This window comes from Camelus dromedarius, chromosome 7, assembly GCF_036321535.1.
Source record: "Camelus dromedarius isolate mCamDro1 chromosome 7, mCamDro1.pat, whole genome shotgun sequence".
In the NCBI taxonomy this organism is placed as follows: Eukaryota; Metazoa; Chordata; class Mammalia; order Artiodactyla; family Camelidae; genus Camelus; species Camelus dromedarius.
In genome coordinates, this window is record NC_087442.1 from 36,404,009 (window position 1) to 36,427,283 (window position 23,275).

The 23,275-nt window shown below is 40.9% G+C and overlaps 1 protein-coding gene across 2 annotated transcripts in view; it reads left to right on the top strand.

Annotated features, from left to right (window-relative positions):
• Positions 1-23,275, top strand: part of AOAH (acyloxyacyl hydrolase) — a 153,854-nt gene that overhangs the window by 31,639 nt on the left and 98,940 nt on the right. For both annotated transcript variants that reach the window (XM_064487443.1, XM_064487444.1), the window contains 2 exons: positions 1,743-1,842; positions 22,599-22,658. In XM_064487443.1, coding sequence (XP_064343513.1) covers positions 1,743-1,842; positions 22,599-22,658 — 160 coding nt within the window. The remainder of the gene's footprint in view (positions 1-1,742; positions 1,843-22,598; positions 22,659-23,275) is intronic.

The window sequence follows — 23,275 nt, forward strand, 5'->3', positions numbered from 1 at the left end:
TTTAAACTGCTACCTACGCACACTAAGTGAAACTAGGGTGCTTTTCTGTTTTATTTTGTTTTGTTTGCATCTTATTACTGTTTTACCTCTCTAAATCGCATTGTTATTCTGTATGTCCAGGGATAAAACTCCCTTGGTCGAGTGGACAACCTAATGAAGAGTCTGTAGAATGCTTGTCAGGGAAATAAAGCAGAAACAGGAATGAAGTCAGGGAGCAGATCCAATGACTTTCTTCCAGACCCTAGTCACAGCAGCCAAGCATTGCCAAGTTAACCTGTGGTTCTCAAGGGTTAACCCATGTGTGGGCTGTGACTACCTTCAGTCAAAATAAATAAATAAGTAAAACAAAATAATACACCGAGCAATGACTTGGCTTTGCTTATGAAGTAGAAGGTAAAAGAGGGAGGTGGAGGGTTAGGGAGAGAAGAAAAATGGTAGTGATTGTAATAGTTTTAGACATAGTCATTGTAATAGTTGAGGAGGGGTGTGGGGTATTGGAGTAGATTTATTATAAGGGAACCTAGAGCATTTTGTGCAACTTAAAGGTAAGTAAATATCCAGGCTCCAGACAGAAACTGTAAACACGACTGGGACACCACGAGGAACACAGGAGCACACTCTTCTGAGTCTTCCTCACTGCAGACATTGGGTTCTGCCCCCTGAACCCCATTCTACAAACTAGCTTTCTAAATGCTCTGTCTACATGGCAGGAAGTAACTTTACAGTCCCAAGTCATTATAACTACCATCACTGTTAGAATAGCCCAGAATGAAGTCAAACTTTTTAATACCAATTCCAAATTTCCATAGGAGAGAATCTGATTGGTCCCACTTGAACGGTAGTCTAATGAGGTCCAACCAGCTTGGCAAGAAGATATGGAATATAAACATGGTTGCCAGGAATCCACCCCTATGGGTGAAGGGGGCAGTTAAGTGATCATGTGAGCTGGGAAGAAACCCTCAAAAGTAACTGTCCTTCCAAGACTAGTCTCTAGATATTACCAACCTGTGTTTCTGGATTTTTTTGTTGTTGCCATTCTGGTTTGAGTTTGAATCAATAATTTACCTGGGAAAGTTACTAAAATTCCATACGTGACTTGTTCCTTCATTTGAAGCAGCACTTTATACTCATTCTTCTTGGTTTAAGAAGAGTGTTGGGGGTGTCAGGTAGAAAGTGAATATGGAAGGTTTGTTTTAGCCCCTTCAACCCTAGACATACACCAGAATGTTTGACCAACACTATCCTGACACCATCCCCGGAAAAAAAGTGAACTATACTGTATTTTCTTCCATAAGGTAAAGAAATATATTTACTTTAAAAGGAAAGAGATGATTTGGATTATGCCTAAGAAAATAATTTTGGATGTTTAAGGCTATATCATAAAGTTTTTTGCTGTAAGTTTCAGCAAACTCTAAAATAGTGTTCCCATCAAATATACCCCTGTCCATTTTTCCTTTCCCACTTTTATTCATGGCTTCTCCTGAAAAGAATCACAGTGCCCATGTGAGACGCTGACTTACAGCTCAGTGCTGTTGGTGCCCTCTCCCCACCCCCAGGACTTCATTCTAAAAGTAGGAGAGTGTAAGTGGCAGGAAATCGTTACAATCCAGCAGTTACACGGGACTGGACTCAAAGGCCATGATAGAATCCATTCTGGGGATTTACCTTCTTTTGAAATAGCTTCTGTTTCCTAATGCCTGGGAGATCTTAAATAGCCTTTGTTTTGGCCCATTTTCCTCCAGGCTTAGCGCAGATATGAATGCCGATGTTGTGTGTCACACCCTGGAGTTTTGTAAACAGGACCCTGGCCAGCCGTTGTGTCACCTCTATCCCCTTCCCAAGGTGAGTGGTTTCTCACTCTGAATGTCAGATGACATGCAAGCCCTTTGGAAATGTTGTCAAGGGAGGCTCAGCCTCAGTAGCTCAGTGGTTTGGGGACAGGGGCAGGCAAAAATGACATTTTCCATTACATTGCCTGGAATAATATTCCCAAGTTTTAGCCTAGATCCCTCCCCCATGCTGCCGAAGAATGTCTTGGCTGTTTATTTTGGATGGTAACCTAGAGCTGGGCTGGCAGTAGGTAGGAAGTCTGACCAGCCAAGGTGAGAAGAGGTTAAATTCCTCTCTACCACTTTAAAATCAAGCAAGTCATTTTTATAGAGTGACCAATTCTTCCAGTTTGCCCAAGACTTTCCTGGTATAAGCACAGGGAGTCACATCCTGGGAAAACCTGGGAAGTTGGCCACCCTAGTCTAATCCTTATTGTTCTCACCTATAAAATGGGTATAATAAAAGACCTGAAACACCTCCCTCATAGGTTTGTTGTGGGAGGTAGGTAAACTAATATATATAAAATGCTCAGCACAATACTTGCTGCGTAAGTAAGTGTTAATAAAAAGGTAGATAATGTAATTATTACTAATATCATTATTCAGGGATAGCTGGTCAGAATACTCTGTGCGTTATATCATATTGGACAATTTTTCATTGGACTTCAGGCAGAGACAGGTGGCAAATGTTGACAGGATTTCCTGTTCACACTCTGAATGAGACTTTAATTAATATTATTAATTTAATTAAATGTAATATTAAATCCAGTTAGGCCTCAAAATAATGATTTTCAGAAACTTCCTGTGAAAGTAAAATAGTAAAATAAAATTCTGTGCCCTCTTTCCCAGAATTGTAGTTTTTCTGTGTATAACGCAACAGGCTTCTGTTTTATTTGCAATTTTCTTTTTATCACGTGACAATAAAGTCAGTTTAACACTTTGTGGCCTAACCAATGAACATGATTTTGCTGACTGGCAATATTAAATATTACAAGTCTGTCTCTTTAAGCAAGAAGAAAGAGATGCAAATGCCTGGGGCACGCATGCATTTCATGCTACCTTGGTCATTGACTAAGTGCCAATTAAATTTTGCCTGATTTTAGCTGAGAAGCTGTGGGTTCCACTGGGTTCTAGAAGAATTAGCTAATTTTAATTAAAAAAATTTTTCCATGTGTTCGAATGGCATGTGAATATAGTATTATAATATCCACTATTTGATAATGAACCAAAGAAACATGTCTCCACATATAAAGGCAAGTGATATGGGTTTTTGTGATTTCCTTAAATAACATCATTTTATATATTTTTCACACTCACAGCTATACATAGTCACAAAATGTTCAACTTTAAACTATCTCATTTAAAATGACATTCTTTATTTTTATACTTTGTAGAGTTTTATACTCAAAATAGCATTTCCCTGTCCTTCCATCACCAACCCCTTTTCAATTCCCAACTTGGGAGCATTTCAACCATCCTTTCTGGCTGGGAGGAAATTGGAGGATTTCATCTCAGAAATGTTTAGCTCCCACCCCAGCTGTGTGTGCTCCCTGGTCAGCTCCCTCCACCCTCCTCCTCAAATCCCCATAGACAGCTTCTGTCTCTACAGATGACCCAGAAAAGAGGGGCAGTTGGTGGAAACGTGGAGAACTTCATCCTCTTCTGCCTCCAAGACTTCCTTTCACAGCAATTACAGGGCTTACTCTTCATCTGGTTTCATCCCCCAAGTAGCCCTGACATAGAGGCGCCATTTTGACCCCTCTTATAAGACTGAGGAAACTTGAGGGTTAAAGAGGTTACAGAACTTGCTGAAAGTCACTCCCTTGGGAAAGACCAGAACTGAGATTCTCATCCTTGTCCACTCAGAGAGGTTGGTTGGTCTCTTAACTCTTGTGTCAGTGTTTCTTGAAAATCCCCTCCAGGTGTCTCTTCACAGCAGTTAACTGAAATCCCACCACCAGAAATAACCAATGTTAAAATACTGGATGTTTTTCTTGTAAGTTTTAAAGAAATCATCATTATATTCACTTCTTTGAGAGTTATGGTAATGTTGTATATACAATTTTTTTATCCTACTTTTCCCTTTAACATAACGTTTTTAGGATGCGTTTTTGTTAAGACGGTACATATCTTTTCATTCCCATGACACACAAATTACACCTCCACAGCAGGTGTGAATTAGCAGGTAAACATTCAGCTATAATTTCCAGCCTGCCAGAAGCCTTCCTCATGACCCTCCCTGTTAGTAACACCCTGACAATGTAGTCACTATTCTAAAATTTACCACCACAGATTAGTTCACTTATATAAAGTTCTCTTCTTGAATTTCATACAAATGGAATAATACAGTATGTTCTCCTTTGTATCTGGCTTCTTTTGTCTGTGAGATCCATCCATTTTTATGAGTAACGGCATCACTGCATGAAGTATTCACACAATTATCTTTTTTTTTTCTTTTAATGTTACTCCTGCTATTACCTTCCAGACTAGTCCAACCAAGTCTGTTCTTACCCTCTTTCCAATAAATCTTCCACATGGATGCCAGAAATGTCTTTCTATAAGATAACTTCGATCTTGTCATCCCACCCCAGCACCTTTGCCTGAGGGATGAGCACATTATCCCTGACTCCTTCTACATACCCCTCTTGTCCAAGAAGCTGTATGTTCTTTGTTTGAACTTGCCTTGTTTTGCATGATCTACCTGTGTGATTGTGTGTGTCTCTCCCACTGGACTCTAACCTCCAGAGGACAGGTTCCATCTTGCTCATCTCTGTATAGAATGTCTAGGATGGGGCCTTATACATAACAAAGAAGTATTTGTTGAATGAATAAATGAAGTGTCACCAGTTTCACATTTGCATTGCTGTTGGAAATTCTAATTTTCCTCACTTCATGGCCACACTAATTCCCCAATGCAGACCTCTGATCCTATTATTTCCCCAGCTTACGATCTCCACCCAATTAAGTACACATCTGTACTTAGCATCTCAGGATTCTCAAAAAGCCTTCCTGGACCTCCACTGTAGGCCTTGTGTATCCCATGCTGTAGCCAAAAAAGGAGTGATTGCCTCCCCTGTTGAGCCTACCCATGTACCTTTGTTCTTAATCATTCCTTCCACCCAGAATGCCCCATCAACACCAGACCCATCCTTCAAGCTCATCTAGGTGTCACCTTCTCTGTAAAATAGTTCCTGATCCTCTCCACTAAATGTTAACTCTCCTCTCAACCATCATCATGAAGTACCTTTTCGAGTACTACAGTGTGCCAGTACTGTTCTCAGTGCTTCATTTATATTAGCCATTTAATCTTATGAAGTAGGTGCTGTTGTCCACAGCAACAATAGGTGAGGGAGGGGACGCACAGAGACACTAAGGTACTCAATTCACATACATTTCCTTATTAGAATGTAAACCTGGCGGGCGGCAGATCTGTATCTTGCCCATCTTTCTTTCCTCCGTCATGCCGGGTGCATCATACTCAGGATGTGGGTAACGTACCAGGCACTGCAGTTCACACTTGTGATCTCATTACCAGTGCTCTTGGGAGTGTATCTGTTTTACAGAGGAGGAAATTGAGGCCAGGAGAAGATAAGGTGTTTGCCCGGGTTACACAGCTAGTAAATGACTAGAAGGGGATTCAGCCCCGGATCTGTTTGTCCTTAAAGCCCAAGTTCTTACCACTGTGCTCTGCACCTCACTGTTAACCCCTGGGGTATTGTTACTTTGAGTTGAATCACTGCTCCTGGGCCAGCTAATTCCTTACAAGCAGAACTCTGCACCCTCAATGTCCTGCTTTTCATGCGTTTCAGATTCTTGTAAAATACAGTGTGAGGCAAGCCATCATCCCTGTGAAATGCATGCTGTGGGTAGAGGGACGAGGGGCCCCTCTGCTCCCAGGGCTTGCAGTGGGGAGCCCAGCAGTGTAAACCAACAGGGCTCTGACTTTAGTGGGGCCAAAACCAAAATGTGCAGTGGCGTGGAGGGATCGCAGTGAACGTCATCTACAGCGACGTTGAAATTCCAGCCCATTTCTCGACAATCCTTTAGCCACATCATTTCCTTCTCTACCATGTGCTCAAAAATGACAAACTCCTTCCATAATTAATTGAAGCAAGAAATAGTCTACAATGTTCAGCATCAGGAGGACAGAGTGGGGATGAGGGTGGGGGGAGGGAAGAGGAGGACAAGACGAGGGCAAAGAGGAGAGGAAGGAAGGAGGGGGAAGAAGAGAGGAAAAAGAAATTGCAGACCATGTTATCAAGACCACCCAGACAGTTTTGTGTTACCTACTTTGGGAGAATCATATCATTCCTCCTCTCATTTACACATAAAATAAGGCACTGCCTGCTGCCTGTGTATGTATGTGTGTTTGTGTGCATAATAAGCACGGTTCTGACACCACAGCCGTCCAACTCCATCTGAAAACTGGGTGTGGTTTCTTCATGTGCTCCCTGTTGCTCTTCAAGTCTCTCATCTTTAGAGCAGAGTGTTAAAGTGCAGGAGCACCAGCTGAGCCCAGTGACACCTGGAGCCTCCTCGGTTTTAAGCTTCTCCTTCCTGGGTCCCCTAACTCTGAGATCCCCAGGCAGGCCCTGTAGCTTTTTTTTTTTAATTGAAGTATAGTTGATTTACAATGTTGTGTTAGTTTCTGGTGTACAGGACAGTGATTTAGTTATACATATATATATATATATTCTTTTTCACATTCTTTTTAATTATAGGTTACTACAAGATAATGAATATAGTCCTTTGTGCTATACCATAGGACCTGGTTGTTTATCTATTTTGTATATAGTAGTATGTGTCTGCTAATTCCAAACTCCTAATTTTTCCCTTCTCCCCTCCCCCACACTTTCCCATTTGGTAACTGTAAGTTTGTTTTCTATGTCAATAAGTCTGTTTCTGTTTTATAAATAAGTTCATTTCTGTCATTTTTTTAGCTTCTGTATGTAAGTGGTATCATATATTTGTCTTTCTCTGCCTGACTTCCTTCACTTAGTATAATAATGTCTAGTTCCATCCAATTTGCTGAAAATGGGATTATTTCATCCTTTTTTATGGCTGAATAAATTTCCATTGTGTATGTGTGTGTGTGTATATATATATATATGTGTATATATATATATATATAGGGGTGTGTGTGTGTATATATATATATATATATATATATATATATATATATATATATATATATATATTTCACGTCTTTATCCAATCATCTGGTGTTTTGTTTTGTTTTGTTTGCTTTTTTTAAATTGAAGTATAGTTAGTTACAATGTCAATTTCTGGTGTACAGCATAATGTCCCAGTCGTACATATACATAAAATATTTGTTTTCATATTTTTTTCAGTAAAAGTTATTACAAGATTCTGAACATAGTTCCCTGTGCTATATAGAAGAAATTTTTTTATCTATTTTTATATATCGTAGTTAATATTTGCAAATCTCAAACTCCCAAGTTTATCCCTTCCTACCCTCATTCCCCCCAGTAACCATAAAATTGTTTACTATGTCTGCAAGTCTGTTTCTGTTTTATAGATGTGTTCATTAGTGTCTTCTTTCTTCTTGTTTTAGATTCCACTTATGAGTGATATCATATGGTATTTTCTTTCTCTTTCTGACTTACTTCACTTAGAATGATGATCTCTAGGTCTATCCATGTTGCTGCAAATGGCATTACTTTATTCTTTTTTATGGCTGAAGTAGTATTCCATTGTGTAAATATACCACAGCTTCTTTATCCAGTCCTCTGTCAATGAACATTTAGGTTGTTTCCATGTCTTGGCTATTGTATATAGTGCTGTATCTTTGGGGTGTATGTGTCTTTTCAAATTTGAGTTCCCTCTGGATTATGCCCAGGAGTGGGATTGCTGGATCCTATGGTAACTCTATTTTTAGTTTTTTGAGGAATCTCCATACTGTTTTGCATAATGGCTGCGCCAAACTGCATTCCCACCAACAGTGTAGGAGGGTTCCCTTTTCTTGACACTATTCTCCACAGCATTTATGGTTCATAGACTTTTTAATGATGGCCATTCTGACCACTGTGAGGGGATACCTCACTGTAGTTTTGATTTGTATTTCTGATAATTAGCAATATTGATCATCTTTTCATGTGCCTATTGGCCATCTGGATGTCTCCATTGGAGAAATGTCTGTTTAGGTCTTCTGCCCATTTTTTGATTGGGTTTTTTTGTTGTTGTTACTGAGTTGTATGAGCTGTTTATATATTCTGGACATTAAGCCCTTGTCAGTCGCACCATTTTCTCCCATTCCATAGATTGTCTTTTTGTTTTGCTTACAATTTACTTTGCTGTGGGAAAGCTTGCTTATAAGTTTGCTTAGGTCTCATTTGTTTATTTGACCCTGTAGCTTTAAACAGACCCCCTTCCTAACCACCCCTGAGCTGGAGGGACCAGCCACATTTACAAATAACTCAAAGGCATACTCAAGACTTACTTCACACTATTTTGATCCACATTAAAAGAGAATTATACTCACAACATGTGCTCTAGTAGAGATAGAGTCTCCTGTTTCCCTGGGGCCTCCAACCCATTTAAACTCCTGCAAGGGAGACCTGCTGCCTTAGGAAAGCAATCAAGACTTTGCAATAGCTTTTCCCACAATAAATCCGATTTCGGCAGGAACCAGAAGCTCTCTGATGCTGAGTGTGTGGGCATGTGTACATGCACAGGGAATTTGTGTTTCTCTGGAATCCAGACTACCAGAAAGCTGACTTAAATAGGTTTGGGAAGGAGTAAGTCTGCACTCTTTTTATGAAAAAGTGACATAGGACAAATTCTTATTCAACTGGGGAATAAACAAGCTGACCTTAGGAATTTACATTTTTGAACATGAAGTGTTAAATAAAATACCTGACATCTCTTTTATCTGAATGTCTCAGGTAGTAGGCTTTAGGAAAGAAATATAGCTGGACAGGAAATTGAACATTTTCTAAGATTCATTAATCACTAAATTTCATTCTGTACAATCGACAGTGCCCTTCCGTTCATAACGATGTGCTTAACTCTGTGAGCTCACAGCATGCTTTCAGATGTGTTATCATCTACTCATCCCCTAACTCTGTTTTTTTTTAAGTCTTTTATTTTGGAACGATTTCAAACTTGCAAAAAAGTTGTAAAAATATCATAGAGAGGACACCCTCACCCAAGTTCAGTTTCCCCTAATGTTAACATTTTAACATTATTTAGTCAAAGCAAAAGAAGCCAACATTACTCTTACATAGCAGTGCATGACCAGTAATCAAACTCCAAACTTGATTTGGATTTCATCAGTTTTTCCACTAGTGTCCTTTTTCTATTCCAGGATCTAATCCAGGACATTGCATTTAGTCTTTCTTAGTCTCTTCTAGTTTGTGACAGATTCTGAATCTTTCCTTGTTTTTCATCACCTTGACAGTTCTCAGGAGTACTGGTTAAGTATATTCATAAAATGTCCCCCAAATTAAGATTTGTTTGATGTTTTTATGTTGATTATACAGAGTTAGAGGTTTTTGGAAGGAATACCACAGAGGCTAAGTGCCCTTCTCATCACATTGTATTAGGGGTACATGATACTTGCATGACATCCAAGAGATGTTAACTTTGATCACTTGGTTAAGGTGGTGTTTTCCAGCTTTCCCCACTGGAAAGTCACTATTTTTCCCTTTTCCCTCTCTTTGTTCTTTAGAATGGAGTCACTAAGTGCAAACCACACTCCGCAGGACAGGGGCTCCAAGTTTGCCCTCTAGAGAAGGGAGTATCTACATAGATCATTAGATTTCCTCTGCAAAGATGTGTCTTTTCTTCCCTATGTATTTATTTATTCAATTATTTATTTGTGTCAGTATAGACTTGTGTATGTGTATTTTATACTTTGAGTTATAATTCAGTACCATGTTACTTACTTTCTTGTTCAAATTTTCTCGGCTTTGGCCTTTGAGAGCTGTTTCAGGTTGGCTCCTGTATCCTTTTGACACAGCTCCATTCCTTTGGGCTGTTGTTTTCTTTTGCTTGCTGTCCTTCTTCCTTTCTAGCTTCCTTCCTTCCTTCCTTCCTTCCTTCCTTCCTTCCTTTCTTTCTTTTAGCACTTCCTTACTTTATGGTAATACCAGATAATCCAGGGTTATCTTGCATTTTTTCTGTCTACCATTTTCTAAGGAGACCTGGTTCCTCATTGGAGAATGATATTTAGAAACCAAATCTGGGTGCTGGGTATTCACATTGTTACTGGGATGACATTGTTTCTAAATCCGCCTAGTGGAGAGTTTAGTAAAGTATGTATATGTGTATATAACCCATGTATCTATCCATCTGTGTGTGTGTGTGTGTGTGTGTGTGTGTGTGTGTGTGTGTGTGTGTGGACATGAGTTCATACTGATGTCCCCAACTTAAGTATAGTATCATAGGGCCAAACTCTATTTTATATGTATAGTTATCAAACATATTTTACAGTTGAGGCTTAAGGTCTTGATCCAGGTCTCTTACTTAGTGAGTAGAACTTGAACTCAACCCAAACCAGGGCTTTGGACTTCAGACCTGCAGCTCTTCACATCAGTACACCTGTGTTTGCCGTACATTAAGAACCACATTCTGAGTAGCCAATTCTCAGTGTCAGAGGAAAGTAAAGGCAGCTTTGGTTTTAGTTTTAATGTAATATTCTGAAAAGCTTAATTTCCAAGAATCTTGCATGAGTATCCTAGCTTTCTCATTATTAGCTAAATCATGTAGTCAGTCATTCACTCACTTAGTCACTCACGCCTCCACAAACATTTCTTGAGCGCTTACTGTGTACGCTGAGTAAGTTTTCTCTTTTAACCATCACAGGTCTGTAGGACAGACATGATTCCCATTTATAAATAAGTCTACTTTTATAAGTAAGTCTACTGAGACCTAGAGGATCAGAAGACTTGCCTAAAGTCCTGTAGCTTCTACAGAACAATTGTTTTCCTTTTTTCATCCAGCAAATATTTATCTAGAATGAATTATGTAGGACAGTATTCCAGCAAATGAGGCAGGCAATCACAATGCAAATAGTGACTCTAGCAGTGGCGGGGGCCAACTTACAAACACACTGTGAGGAAGAGACGGCTGTTCTAACAGAGGGTGCAGAGGGGGACAGAAACCTCAGCAGAGGGCTGGGCTCTCCCTGGGAAGGGGTGGAGGTGACTATCTTCAAGGTGGACTAAGTGTTGACCCGGCACACCATGCCTCGCCTGCCTCGGCGCCTTGTTCTCGGGCTCTTGAACTTTTCCAGTCCTCTGCACCACTGGCACCTTCTCCCCCTTCAGTTTTCTGTTGAAATGCCCCCTTCTCACACAGGCCTTCCCCAAACAACCCATGTGAAGAAGGTCTCCTTTCCTGCTCTCGCACGCACAACACTCTGTTTCTTTCTTTCATAGCACTTGAGGACAGGGACCATGTCTTTCTTGCTCACCGTCATGTTCCCAGGACTGGTGCAGTGCCTGGCAACAGAGCAGATGCTTCATAAGATTTGCTGAATGAAAGATAAGATGGGAAGGGCAGTTCTGAACATGTATTTACTTTGCTTCGTCCCTTGAGAGGTTTTATCTGGTCTCAATGGACTATACCAGAATATAAAACATGTAGCTTATTTTAGAATGTAAAGCAGTTTTCAGAAAAATGTGTGGCGTCCCACCCTAGTACACCTGGTTTAGTATTTCTGGGGTGAGACCTGAGTATCTGCACTTCTGCAAAGTTTCTGATGAGCACTGAAGAGTGAGACCTGTTTTACTGCAGCCTGAACCAAGCCTGCAATCTGTCATCAGCATCCTGAGAGGAAAGGAAATAACTCAATGGTAGAGTACATGCTTACCATACATGAGGTCCTGGGTTCAATCCCCAGTACCCCCATTTTAAAAGTTTTTTTTTAATGGAGGATGTCCAGTTAAATTTGAATTTCAGATAAACAATAGATTTAAATAGGAGAAAGAAATATAGCTCAGTGGTAGAGCATATGCTTAGCATGCACAATGTCCTGGGTTCTGTCCCCAGTGCCTCCATTAAGCGGGGGTTAGGGGAAAGAACCAAGCCTGAAAGTATTGTCTCTTCTACTGCTGGCCTTTTCTCTCTTATCTGGTGACTTCCCAGACACCCCAAGCCAAATGTCTCCACTGACTCCCTAACATCCTGGATTCCTTGATTTCCAGCCATTCCTTGATTTCTGTCCCTTCTCTGATGGATTCATTAACAAACTCTGTTACTAGGTTTCTAGTCTCTAATCCCCCAGGTATGAGGCCTCTCAGAAGGGCTGAAGGAACTGGAGATTTTAGAACAAGTCTGTTCAGAGTTCACTCCCTTTTTGTGGATTTTCTCATAACAGTATGCTAATTGGGCAAAATTGCACTGAAGTTATCTACACCCAAGGAAGAAAATGAGGGTACCTATTAACTTGCTCGGATCTCTCCTATTCCAAAAATTAAATACAAAAATAAACCTTCCAGGACCTTATTCTCTCCAGCTACAATCACGTCTTTCTCCTGGCTCCAATTGAGGAGCTGTTCAGTATGGTGGTTATGAGCACAGATCTTAGAGCCAGACCATCAGGTCTCCAAGCCTGGCTGATTTTCTCACTATCTCTCCTGAAGCAAGTTGCTCAATCACTCTGGGCCTCAGTTTCTTCATCTATAAAATGGAGATAATAGTAAGACTCCCTAGGGTTGTTATGAACATTAAACAAATTAATACATATGTATCTGTGTATTTATATGCATACATGCATTCATATAAATGTATGTGTATATTACATGGAGGGGGGCGGGGGCTGAGTTTTAGGGCAGTGCTTTGCTTGTAGTAAGTACTAATAAGTGTTAGCAGCAGCAGCATCCAACTATCTTTTTAAAAGAGGAAAAATTCTTCACTTCCCATTTGCTTCTCAACGCACTGTGGTCTGGCCTCTAGCCCCATCACTCTAGTGAATCACCTCTCTTTGAGGTCACCAATAGCCTCTTAAACATCCCATCCAAACACATTGTTATCAGTTATCTCCTGCATTTGACACTGCTTGCCACTCCCTTCCCAAAACTTCTCTGCCTTTCCCTGGTTCTCCTTGCACCTCCTGTCTCTTTGAGGGTCGCCCCTACCTTCCTAAGCACCATGGCCCACCCAGCCCGGACTCTGCTGGCTCTAGGCTTTCTCGCTGAGTGATTGAAGGTGGGACAGCCTGGTGGCTGAGCCCGGAGATTCTGATGCCAGGCTAAGGGAGTGAATGACCCTGGCTCTGGCTCTACCACATACTTGCTGAGCGATTTGAGATGTATCACCCAACTTCCTTGTGCCTCTGTTTCTTCATCTGGTAAACGGGGAGGATAGCAGAGCCCACCTCCGAGGGCTCATGTGAAGATTACAGAAATTAACATCTGTAAAAATTCTTAGAATAGTGACAGATCACGTAAGCAGAGAAAATGTTTGCTCTTGTTAGTAAGCCTCACAAATAAAGCTCAAAACTTTCCTCAGCGCTTAAGCCAGTACATACAGCTTCCAGATGAATATCTTCATCTGTAGGTCCCAAAGATCTCAAATACAACATGTCAGAAGCTGGACTATTATCTTTTCTCCACAGCAGCTATTTCTCCTATATTCCATACCTCGGTTTTGAAACCACCATTCACCCGTCTAAATGGTTCTTTCTAGTCTGTCCCCCTTCTCCATCCTCGATTCCACCTGCCTAGTTCAGGGGCTTGTCATTTCCAGGATGGAGTCCTGCAGCAGCCTGTAACTGCTCTACCTCCAGCCTTGAAACCCCAGATCCAGGCACCCAAGTGATGTTTCCAAAATGTAAATCTGACCATGCTCCCTTTCCTGCTTAAATCCCTCAAAGCTGTCCATTGAGGTCAGGACAAAGTCTAAGTTCCATGAGCCAGGAGCCTGTCCCCTACCTCCTCGACCTTGTTCTTGGAGAGACTGCCTCAGCCACTTCTCTCCAGCATCGCAGCACTGCTTATCATCCCCATCACCTCCTGCCGGGTCTCACCTCCCAGCCTTGCTTTATTTCCCTCTGTTCCTGTAATGCCCTTTCCCTGAGTCAGCCTTTAAGACCCAGCTCAGTTGTCATTCTCTCCAGGAAACCATGTTCTCCACCCTAATTCTGTATAGTATGTGAGTGTTTTCCCATATATCCAAGTCTAGAAGAAAACAATTTTTTAAAAATGAAAGAAGCCATTTGTGTGATCATTAGAATTTTAGATTAAGGAAATTTCCTTCTTGAATTACAGCTGCCCTTCTACTGCGGCTTGTCAAACCATTAGAAAATCAAATGTTTACTTTTGAAGATTATTCCAAGAAAGAATAACCTACAGCTTTGGAACACTTTTTGTGTACCCTAATATTCTGAAAGAGTTAATAAAGTTTTCCAGACTACCTCACTTGATAAACTTATGGCTGTGCCTAGAAGACAACCATATCTTTGGTAACTAAGACCAGAAATGGTACTAGAATCCAAAGGGTCTTGGCTGAAACTGAAAGGATTCTGAAGCCGGTCTTTCTCTTAGTCTTATAATATACATTTACTAAGATCCTATGATATGATAGGTATACATTAGGGGCTGAAAAGTAAAAGGCAATTGACAACCACAATTTGAGTGGCTGTACCACACCAGAAGCTGGACTGAGTACTCAGGCATCATCTAAGCTCCGCCCACACAATTGCAAAACTATTCCATCATCTCAGTTCTACAGATGAGAAATCAAAATTCGAGTAAATTGTTGGTTGGGAGTTGTTTATTTGACAGTGTTTTTAAAGTTCCTCTTTAAACATCTCAGGAAATTATGAGCAATGAGACAAATTACAGGGGAATATCGCTGACTAGATGCAGGAAAGTCAGCTTAAAAGCTTAAAATGGAACAGAATATAGTGTCTAAAAATAAACCCAAAGGCATTTGAGTTTCTTGTTTTTGATAAAAAATAATATTTCAAATCAGTGGCAAAACACTGGCTTATTCAATAAATGGATGGGATTAAAGACTATAGCCATCTGGAAATAAAATTTAAGCTAGATATTTGTCTATTCCTTGTAGCAAAATAAATCCCAGATGTATTAAAGGTTGAATCACAAAAAAATGGACCCATAAAAGAGGAAAAACCTTAGCAATTTTATTCACAATTTGTGATCCCAGAGGCACAAAGGGAAATATAAATACATCTGACTAGTAAAACCCTGCCACACACAAAGTCAGAAGACAAATGGCAAACTGGGAAAATGTTTTTGTAATATGCCACGCTATGAATTATTTTCTCCATGATTCAAAGAACTCTTATAAAAAAGAAAAGAAAAATGCACAAAGGCCACACAAAAATTGGTTTACAGAATGAGATCAAAGGGCCAAAAATGTAAGGAGAGACACTGATCATTTTCTCATAATTAAAAAAGTGAAAATTAAATGAGATTCCATGTACCTCTTATGTATTTTGCCTCCACAAAACTCTTTGAAGGTCATTAGACAAGAAATTATCACAGAAACAGAAAGGCTTTAAATATCAGAGACCACTAAATTAAATTGCTCCCTGAAGACTTGAAGGTTTAAAACTCTTAACAGAACTGAGAGCAGCATTTAACAAAGTACTTGGATGTACAGTCTACTGTTCAGTCATTTCAAAGGATTTGACAGACATTCCAAGCTGTCTTGGTTTAAACCCATATTTGGAATCTTGGAGAATTTACTTTGACTTGTTTAAAGTCTTAATTGGGGATCATTAAACTCACAGAGATCTCAAGAATCTTCAGTGGGTAAGCAATAATAATGCAAATGTTAAGTTACCCTTGACTTCTGATAAGTAGCATAAATCAGATGATTCCAAGGAAGGTACTTATGTAGTAGTCAAGACTTGGAAGCGTTTCTTGCCTGCTTTTGAGAAGTTAAAAAAAAAAAAAAAGAAAGAAAACTGTTTCTCTCTTAAGAATATACTTTTTTCCCTTAGCTCCAGCAAAGCTAATGACCCTAGTGAATTTGAACAGTTCTAAAAGATACTTTGAATTTTAAAGTTTTAATCATTGGGCTCTCAGCTTCCGCTCTTGGCCTTCATATTCCCAATTCATCACCCACATGAGAGCTCAGATCAGAACTCATTTCTTCTAAGAAGTTTTCCCTGATGCCCCAAATTAAGTTAGGTCCTCCGGGGTTCCTCTCCTTTCATGGCACTCCCTGCTTCCAGAACTTGTTACAATTGTAATTAGACAAGTGCACAATTAGGATAAATAATTGTAAAGTTATTATTTAGTGTCTGGCCCTTCTGTTAAGGTAGAAGCTTGATGAAAGCAGATAGTCTGACTGATTTATTTCTCAAAAACATGCTGTTCCCTGTGGCTTCCCAGACCCCAGCACAGCTTACTGCATATATTAATTGCTCAATAAATATTTGTTGAATGAACAGTGTGGTATACAGAATCATGGCCCTTCAAAGAGATCCACATCCTCAAGATCTATGAATGTTTCCTTACATGCAAAACAGACTTGGCAAGTGTGATTAAGTCAAGGACCTGTAGACGGAGAGATTATCCTGGATTATCTAGATGAGCCCAATGTGATCACAAGGAGCCTTAGAGAGGTAGGAGGATCAGTGTGAGAGAAGAAAATGTGACAACAGATGCATTGGTCAGAGTGGTGAGGCCATCAGCCAAGGAATGCACGCAGCTGCTGGAAACTGAAGAGGCACGAAACAGACTCTCCCCCTGGAATCTACAGAAGGAACCAGCCCAGCTGCTGACACATGATTTTAGCCTCCTAAGACTCATTTTAGACCTCTGGCCTCCAGAGCTGTGAAAGAATAAATTCATGTTATTTTAAGCTACTAAATTTATGATAGTCTGTTACAGCAACAATAGGAAACTAATACAAATAAATTGATTAACTGTGGAACGTTAGGCAAGACTGGTCTAGGAACCTGACTGCAAAGAGAATAAGTAAAAACTTAGAATAATGTATTACAAAGTGGTTGACCTAAGACAACCCAATGACTAAACCATACCCACTGTCTGATGAGCCCGATTATTTGCTGGAAATGATGTGTTTAAAGAATAGGACAATATCCTATAACAAGAAAAGCCTGTGGAGCCCAGCCCTGGAGAACCTGTGCATGTGCCCAGATAGTAGGGAAGAAACTGTCAAAATGAAAGGAAAGTATCCTTGCGAAGCCTTGGACAATATACTTAAATGGGTTATGGATTTATCACTTATAAAGTGGGATTAAGAACTGTTAATTCCTACCTTGCTGAGTAGGTATGAAGTTTAGACAATGCCTGGTGGAGAATTTGAAGCATAGTAGTGTTGGTGGTGGTGGCGATGGCAGTAAAATCAATGAACAATGTCAGGAAAAGTTGTGGAGTGGGATTAGTGCTATTTAAAATAAGCCTTTTTTAAAAGGTGTTGCCTGGAGAAAAGGATAGAGACAGTGTGACTAAATGCACTGATGATACTAATAGCTCTATAGTGCGGAATTGGCCTGGGAGAAGAAAAGGAGGAAACTTAGCTAATGGTAAAATATGTAGGAAGAAAAGTCATTCAGTGATACAAGGGAATGCATTTAAAAGTGGGGACTATATCTTTTGTTTTGTTTTATTTTTTGTTTTTGGAAGAAGAAAGTAACATGAACTGACTTCATTTTTTCTACATCTTTAAGTCGTAAAGCTAGGAAATGTCTGAACATGAAAATCAAATTGGGCTTTGGTGGAGCTAAATCATACATATTGGAAAATGCTTCTGTATGTTATAGTAGAATGCAGATAAAATAATAAGCCAGCAAATTCCACCCAAAGGCCAGACGTGCTACTATTTGATAAAAACTTGTATGTGTAAAGCCACCATGGGTGTATGCCACACTATGTGCCCTGACAATCAAGCAAAGCGTTGGCCTCTCCCCTTTTGTAGACTGCTAGGGGACCATGCCGTGGTGTCCTTGGAATTTCCTATGTCCTTGAGTACAGAAGTCCAATATACATATCTGTGATTCTTTAGACTATAAGTCCCTTGGCTCAGGGTGTATATCTCTGTGAGCCTGTGTGATGGCTTCCTCTACAATTCACTCATGAGAGTGTTAAATAGACTCTGGAGGGGATTTGAAGCTGGAATAGGGAAACACTACAATCAAAGGGAGAAAGTAATGAGGAGCTGAAAAGATTTGGCCAGAACAAATTGCAGGATCAAATGAGCACTTCCAGAACCAAGCCCCTCGTCGTTGATGGAGAATCTGCTTCTGCCCCAGATGATTGCTCCAGCTGAGTCATAAACATTGGTACGACTTCCAGCCAAAAGAGTTTTATATCCAGCCCACAGTCTATTCCCCAACTTTCTCTCCAAACACTGATTACAGGAGCACCCTCCATTCTGAAGTTTTAATTTTCCGGAAGATGGAAGCATGGTCCTTGCGCTTTAGAAATGATGGCTCAAACACTAGGTTGCTGACAGTAAAAAAGTTACCAAGGAGAGAGGGCAATTATCTTTATTTCATTTTGCTTATAATTTGCCCCCTTTGCTTGTCATCAAGGCCAGCAAACAAATTAGCTTTAATAAATATCTATGAGTCCTTATATCCAATTTAACAGATAGAAAACAGATTCCCAGAGGTTATATAATTGAATCGTGGTCATCTGCAAGCAGACATGATGGTCCATGTCTCTGGACTCCCATCACCTTCCCCACCACTGCCACGCTGTTTTCCAAGAATGAAGTAAGCCTAAAATTTTAACACAAGCTAGGTAATGACTTATGAGGTCATTGAGGCTGGGGGGAAACGGCGAGTATAGCTCAGATGGAGTGTGGTGGCTTAATGCAAATTGTCACATGGTCAGGGGAGAGATTTGGCTCTTTATGCCAAGAACCTAAACACACCTGTGTGGATATTCACGTAACCCAGGGACAAGTGTAGTCACAAGTGTATGATTGATAATGAAAGGAGAAAGAAATATTCATTCAGGCAGTCATTTCTTTGTGTAATCATTCATTCTATTCATTCGTTCCACAACTACTGTGTGTCTGTGTTGTACCATGAATTATATATTAGGGATGTAATAATGAGTGAGACATAATCCTTCTCATCAAGGGTTTTATAACCTGGGAGAGAAGATTGACAGCAAACTATGAGAAGTCTGCAATGAGGAAAGTGTTGAGTAATGATTACTGTTACCCCTGTTTTATAGACGAGGTAACTGAGGCTTCGAGTGGATTAATAACCTGCCCAAAGTCACAGAGCCAATAAGTTGGTACAATCCAGGTTCAATTCAGATCTGTTTGACACAAAAACCCTTGCTTTTACTCCTGCTCTGGGAGCGGTTAATAGCTGTGCTGGAAAGGAAAATTGTCGTCGTTTTAAGTTTGAAAAGTTTGGGACATCTGTAAACTGAATGCCCTGCTGGGACAGCCACAGCGCACATTAGCATATTCAAAGGTTTGAGGCACTCGGTGGTAAGGAATACTATTTAGAAAGGCATTTCCCAAACATCCGAATGTTCCAGCCACAGGCTGCTGCACTGTGTTGACACAGTGGGAAACATGCGAGTATACTGCACAGGGGATGTTCCAGAACTCAACACAATTCCCCTTGACATTCAGGAGCGTTGGTGATTGGACAAGATGCTTTCACAAATCGGGCCTTCTCAGGTTCTGGGATATGTACCAGAATTCTGGTACACTTAGGAGTGAAGGAAATAAAGAAAAATGGTATTTTTAGGCATGAGTTTCTACAGCAAACACTTTTAAGTGATCGAGTTCTCTGCTATCACTTATAGCAGGAGTAGGTTTGAAAATTACAGAGAGTGCTTTTTGTTCAGGTCATACTTTGACAGCAGTGATAGGCTCCCACGAAGGAGAAAGCCTGCGGGACGTGAAATGATGATTTTAGACGTGGGGGTTTTTTGTTGTCGAAGAGCAGGAATTTACAGGGGGCAGGTGTTGAGATCACTGATCGACTCCAGATCTTCTCTAGAAGTTTATCAGGACAGGTTGTTCCTCACTCCCAAATTCAATGGCATGGGCTCATTTACAAATGGAGCAAGATTTGAAAGAAGCTATCCCTGAGGGCTTGACTGCCCACTAGAGATACAAATGACTCCAGTATAAGGAGACTAGAAGAGTTAAGAGAAAAGGACCAAAAGGACTTTGGGGCAATTTCCATTAAGTAGGAAGACAAAAGCAGGAAGCTCTTCTGCTTGTAAGTTTTTATCACGTAGTGGCACATCTGGCTTTTGGGTGGAGTTTGCTGGTCTGTCATGATACCTGCGTTCCACTGTGTCCTCCATTGGCTATTTCCAACACGTAGAATTTAGTTCTACCAAAGCATTTTTATAAAGCACTTGTGGTTTTTTTATGTTGGTATTCTTGCACTTGAACTGTAGGAGAAAGTGGTGCTCTGGTCAAACCAAGTCCAGATGAACCTGGCCTCGACCTTCCAAGGAGCACCCCGGAAGCCTCAGTCCAGCCTGGAGCTAAGGGGACAGAAGGCATTTGGAGCAGCCCTTGCCAACTTCTTTTTATTTATTTATTTATTTTGCTTGTCTTTGTCCCTCACTAAACATTGATCCCTCAAGAAAAGTGAGCTGGATTAAAATCAGATCAGTTCTCTAAAACAGATCCAAGTGGCTTCCCCTAAAAAGACATTGCTAAGGCCCTCTCTCTGCTTCCTGTGCTTACTGTACTTGTTCTGGTCTATCTCTCTGCCCTCCCAGAACTTCTGGGAGGGCAGGGATGTCTGTTCACCAGCAGATCCCCGAGGTCCTCACCACATCCCTGGGCTGTGAACAAATCATTTTCTTTTTCAATAAGAAACAGGGCAAAATGTATTGAGCTCCTTTTTTAAAAGCCTTTGATGCTGGATTTGTACTCATTATTGAAAATGTAGAAAACAGACAAGAACCAGAAGCAAAAAGTTATCACCAAGAATCATGACGGCATGTTTCTTTGCAGGATCTTTTTTCTGTGTGTGTAAAATCTTTTGCCTAGCACGAGATCATAAATGTCCTCTTCCACTTTTATTTCTGTATCTATTGAGCACCTGCTGTGTAGCAGGAACTGTGCTAGGTCCTGTAGATGCTTGAGATGGACCTTAGAATGCAAAAGGTATTTCTGAAGCAGAGAAGCAGGGGTCCCGTAATTAAGGCAGAGAAACTCCACCTTCAGGTTTTAAGATTGTGGAGAATGAACTTTCAGCTGCAAGGGCAGCCAGAAAGGGCACCATAACAGAAATTCGCACCTAGATCTAGTGTCTCATAATGACCCTGCCAGAAATACTTGTTTGATACAATAGAAAAATTTCCAAGATTTGTCAAAAGTTTTCAGAAAAGGCCAGAATTGCAGTCAATAAGGTCAGTTTGACTGGGACCATTCCCTAAGCCGTCTTTCTGTTAAAGACATTGATGTTTTTAAAATGAGGGTTGTAATGAACTGTTTTGGCCCTGTGGCCAGCTAATCAGAATGGACAAAGCTTTTCTGATCAACTTGTCAATTACTGAGCAAGGGGTTACCAGGGCAGGACCTGGGCTCAAAGTATGACATGAATGATGTCCTGTAATCCTCACAACACCGTATGAAGTTGATAGCTGTAATTCCCATGTTGCAAATGATAAAAACAGAGCTTTCTCTATTTTTTATTCTTATTTTTCATTCTTTTTATATTCTTTATTTTTTATTCTTAGTTGATTCACTGTTGGTTTCAGGTGTACAGCAAAGTGATTGAGTTATACACATACTTACATACATACATATGTATTTTTTTAGTTTCCTTTCCATTACGGCTCGTTACAAGAAATAGAATATAGTTCCCTGTGTTATACAGTAGGTCCTTGTTGTTTATCTATTTTATATATAGTAATATGTATCAAACTCTTAATCTATTCCTTCCCCTGACTTTCCCCCTGGTACCCAGTTTGTCTTCTGTGTAGAGCTTTCTTACATGTCAAGGAATCCTGGCTCAGAGGGTCACTTGCTCAAGGATGCACAGCTAGTGAGCAACAGAGCAGGAATTTGAACCCAGGTGTGTAAACCGTCACCCGTGCTGTACTAGGGCCGTCCAGGGGGACAAAAGCTATGGGAAGCGGTGCTGGGAGCAAATACTCCCCATCCCCCGCCCCCCACCCCTGCCCCAGGTTACTTTTCTCCCAGTCGTCCCACAAATACGCAAAGACGGAATTCCATAATAATAGTTAATGGTGGTGCTCAGCTAACCCTTCATACTTGCAGTGTAAGCTCAGAAGATGTCCTTGGATGCTCAAAAACTGGGGATGTCAAACCAAGAGAAGAGCAAAGGAACAGAGAGATGAAGTTTTAACTTGAGTGGTAGCTGTCAGCCGTTCTTCAGCCCTGCAGCACAAGGCACTTAGATTGACTGTCTACCACCTCCTGCCCTGGGGCTTTCAGGCCCAAGCACGAGGTAGTGAGAGGAAGAAGCGTAGCAGAGCAGGCAGAAAGACAGAGGTTCAGATGGTGTCTCTGCCAGACACTGGCTCTGAGATTTTCAGCCAGTTTCTTAGCTTTTCTGGGTCTCAATTTCCTCATCTATAAAAAGGTCGTATCGCTGAGAGCTGCTATGAAGATTAAATAAGATAATATTTGCGAAGTGCTTAGCATGGCATCTGGCACAGAGCAAATCCCTTAATAAAGAGAGTTATTAACATGAAGTTGCCTGCTTGTGAATCATTTTGTCACAAGGTTATGGAATAATTCCTTTATTACAAACCTACAAACTTAGAAAGCCTAATTTTCCAAAAGACAGAGAAAGGAAAGATGGAACGCAAGTTGTAATATTGTCTAACTTTGTTTTTATAGGAGCCATGGAAATTTACACTAGAGACAGCAAGACAGATTGTCAAGAAATCCCCAACTCTGGTAAGCAACCGACAGGGGGCAGTGCCGGCATTTTCCCGCCCCTTCACCTTCCCCTGGTCCCTGCTCTCACACTCCAAAGGCCAGGGGCTACTCCGGATGCAAGCCCATAACATGTCACAGTAGAACTGGGATTGAAGTAGGAGTACAAGCTCCTTCCTCTGTTGTCCTCCTCCTTTCTCTCTACAGCAGTGTCTCTCAGCCTCCGCACTGGTGACATTTGGGGCTGGGTGATCCTTTGTTGTAGGCACTGTCCTGGGTGCTGTAGGAAGTTCAGCAGCATCCCTGTCCTCTACCCACTAGAGGCTGGCAGCACCATCCACCCCTCCCCAGTCATGACAAACAAAAATGTCTCCTGACATTGCCAAATGTCCTCTGGCACTCATTGTTGAGAACTGCTGCCTTCCAGTGGATCATTTTGGAGGAGGCTGTATCCTCCTACCCCTCCACTTTCTAAACACGTGACCTAGGCTGAGCCTCAGTTCTCCTGTCAGTGAGATGGAGACAATGGCAGTGTCCTTTCTCTAACATGGGCATGAGGACTAAGAGTTGATGTGCATGATGTACCTGGTGTCATACGCGGGACTTACCAAGCACTCAATAAATGCTACCTAAAACCA